Source organism: Pterocles gutturalis, unplaced genomic scaffold (genome assembly GCF_000699245.1).
Source record: "Pterocles gutturalis isolate BGI_N339 unplaced genomic scaffold, ASM69924v1 scaffold1612, whole genome shotgun sequence".
Classification (NCBI taxonomy): Eukaryota; Metazoa; Chordata; class Aves; order Pterocliformes; family Pteroclidae; genus Pterocles; species Pterocles gutturalis.
In genome coordinates this window covers 36068-39222 of record NW_010107599.1, presented here as the reverse complement: position 1 = coordinate 39222, position 3155 = coordinate 36068, and the positions used below count along the sequence as shown (strand labels likewise).

At 60.6% G+C, this 3155-nt stretch overlaps 1 protein-coding gene across 1 annotated transcript in view; it reads right to left on the bottom strand.

Moving 5' to 3' along the window:
• The window catches only part of LOC104472450 (plexin-A1-like), a 71266-nt gene that overhangs the window by 33145 nt on the left and 34966 nt on the right, over positions 1-3155 (bottom strand). Inside the window, exons 3-4 of the mRNA XM_010088142.1 lie at positions 2295-2435; positions 193-293 (exon numbers count right to left, since the gene is read on the bottom strand). Of these exons, the coding sequence (XP_010086444.1) occupies positions 193-293; positions 2295-2435 (242 nt within the window). The remainder of the gene's footprint in view (positions 1-192; positions 294-2294; positions 2436-3155) is intronic.

Genomic DNA, 3155 nt, shown 5'->3' with positions numbered 1-3155 from the left:
CCCCAAGGGGTGTAGCAGTGGGGATGGAGGGACATCCCCAAGGGGACCAGCAGTGGGGATGGAGAGACGTCCCCAAGGGGACCAGCAGTGAGGATGGAGGGATGTCCCCAAGGGGACCAGCAGTGGGGATGGACACGGTTTGCCCACGGTGGCTCTCTGGCATGGCCCCGGGGCCCAGCCTGCGGTACTCACACATTGTGGAGGACGCACCAGCCGCAGTGGGGGTCTCGGGAGCCCAGACACAGCTCACAGCTCTCGTACTGCTCGCAGCTCTCCACCGGCACCTGCGTCACCTGTAGGGAACGGGCAGGGAGTGAAGGGGGACGGGCTGCGTGTTTCCCCGCACGGAGACAGACCCCACCGCAGAGACAGAGCCAGCACAGACCCACGCCGGCTCCTTCGAGAGGAGGCAGTGGCAGGGAGCAGGCTGAGCCCCCGTCATCGCCTGCTCCTTTCCCGGGCCGGGGCAGCACATTTGCAGGTGACACCTCCACCCCAGGGAGAACTTTACCCCAACAAATCTTCCACCATCGCATCCTTACAGGGTTGCACGAGCAGGCTGTGCGGGCTCAGCCCCCCCGCCCCAGCCAGGCACCCTGGGGCTGCCGCAGCCCTGCTCCGAAAGGGTTACCGGTCCTTTATTAATTGCTCCTCCAGATTTGATTAAAATCCCCTCGTTCTCCGAGCCCTTCGAGCTCTGTTACAACTGTTCATTTAATTACTTTCCACCAGCACTCTGATAACACTGAGCTGTAGTAGGGAAGAGAGCGGGTTTTATTAAGGAGAGGGGAGGAGAAGAGGGGGGACGGGGAGGGGGTGCCGGGAGCTGCCTGCTCACCCTCCACAAGGAGCCAGCAGCACCGAGCACTGCCCGCATGTGCCACGCTCATGCCTCAGTTTCCCCACTGCTCCCACAGGGCAGGACTCACCTCCCTCCTCCCAGCCCAGCAGGGGATGGGCTCAGCATGATGCCCACAGGACTGGGGTAAGGCTGGCCAACCACTACCCTTCGTTCTGCACACCAGTGAGCAGACCTGTGTGTTCCCATTTGTTTGTCCCTGACATCACTTCAGGCAGGTGGTGGCAAGGGGGTCAGCAGCGGGTCCTCCCCAGACAGACCCCACACAGGCTTGTGCAACTGTGGTGGCCCTTGGGGGCATCCCCAGTCCAGCTTGGCGTAACTGCTTCCCTCCCTCCCCAACGCAACATCTCCAACATCTGCCCCACAGAAGGGAGGCTTAGCTGAGCCAGGCCTGGGACAGAAACACAGGAGTCCGAACCTAGTTTCTGCCTCTCCTGCGAAGCCACGGGTTTCCTGCAGCAGAGCAGAAACCAGAGACAGGCACTGGGAGGAGGAGGAAAAGGGCTCTGCTGTCCCCACGGGGCTGTCTAGACAAACCCACAGCCCTAATTCAGCATCCTTCCCCTTCCCTAAGCCCCCGGGCTGGCAGCCAGGAGACCTGTTCTGCTCCGAGCTCAGCCATGGTCCCACCCGCACACATCCCTGCCAGGTAGAGGAGCAGAGATGCTGTGGGACACAGACACACCTCATCCCAGAACGGCCACCCAGCGTCACCCCACCGGGCACGGCGTGTGTCCCTGCTGACACCGGATCCAGACAGTGCCACCAGCATGGCATGAACCTGCTTCACCCAGTGCAGCCCATGGATGGATGAACTCGCACCAGTAAGCTCTCCAGCAGGTCAGGGATCAAGCAAATGCTCCCAAAGCCAACCAAAACTCCTTATCGTGAGCCCCGACCACACTACCAGGAGAGCAGTGCCGGACCCAGACCAGGCCTGTACCTCCAGCTGGCTCAGCAGGAGCAGAAGCAGGGACCGAGGTGTGCCTGCTGGGCTCTGGGGACACCCTGTCCCCTCCTCTCCAAGGTGGAAAAGAAGCTGCCCCAGACAAGAAAAAGCCATTCAGAGCAAAGAGTTTTTCCTAATCTGCAAAAACCCTGCACAGGAGGGGATGGCTGGAGCGGGGAGGAGGTTTCTGGCCAGTCCCTCGCAGGGAGGAAGAGTCAGGAAGCCCTCAGTTCCCAGGGGACCACGGGGATTTCAAGCAGCTGCTGCTAACAATTACTGCCTCAGGGCAGAGCTTTTGCAGAGAGGAGCAGGGAAGAGTTCCCGGGGACAGGAGTCCCCAGCCAGCCCTGATTCCAGAAAGCAAAGGGCAGACCCTGCCAGGGAGCTGCCCAAAAGGCTTCCCAGCGCACAGGACCGCAGGCTGGGGCTGAATGCAGGTTGCCAAGTCAGGAGAGCAGAGGGGCTGCCATCCCCTCCCCTTACCTGTTTCTCGGTCATGGCGTAGATGTGTTGGCGGTCGGGGCTCAGCACCAGGTCTCGCAGGATGGAGCTGCCCTCGTGAGCCACGACGTTCTCGTACTGCAGCGCTTGGTGCTTCCTGTCGGCCGACAAGTCCACCAGGATCTGCAGGGAGAGCAAGGGAGGGTGAGAACAGTCCCAAAGGGAGTGGGATGGGGAACGTGCCCTGTTAGGGATGCTGCCTCTTCATCCCACACCAGCGTGCCCAGGCCATGGCAGCATGGCAAAGTAGCAGCTGCTCTGTGAACACCCGACCCTTCCTAGAAAACCAAACTGCAATGTTTTCTTCCTTTTTTTACATTTGTTCCATATTTATGCTGACAGCGTTCGCCCCTCTCCAGGGAGGGAAGCCACATCCCCGACCCAGCTCTGCACTGCCCTGCTTCCCCAAAGCCCCTCGTAGCATGGCATGGATGAGCCCCCAGCTCGCAGCAGAGCAGCAAACCCCGTCTTGCTGCAGTGGTACCAAAGGTGGCTCGCACGCTGCACCGCACTGAGCACTGGCCAGGCAGGATGCTGCAGCACGTGGGCAGGGCTCCCGTCTTCCCATCCATCAGGGGAAACGCTTCGGCTCGTGACCAGGGAAGTCAAGAGGGTCTTAAGGAAGCCGGGGGTCAACAGAGGTTCAGAAAGTGCCTTTGTTCCCTGAGCAGGAGCGTGGCGAAAGCTTTAATCCCCTTCCGGCTCACAATTACGTTAAAGCTCTTCCCAAGTACAGCGGTTTCTGGCTGTACCAGCGATAACCACATCAGGAGGCACCACGGGGCTGGAGTCACCCCCAAGCAGGAGCTAAGCTTGGCTGCGCTACTTTCTGTAACCCGATTG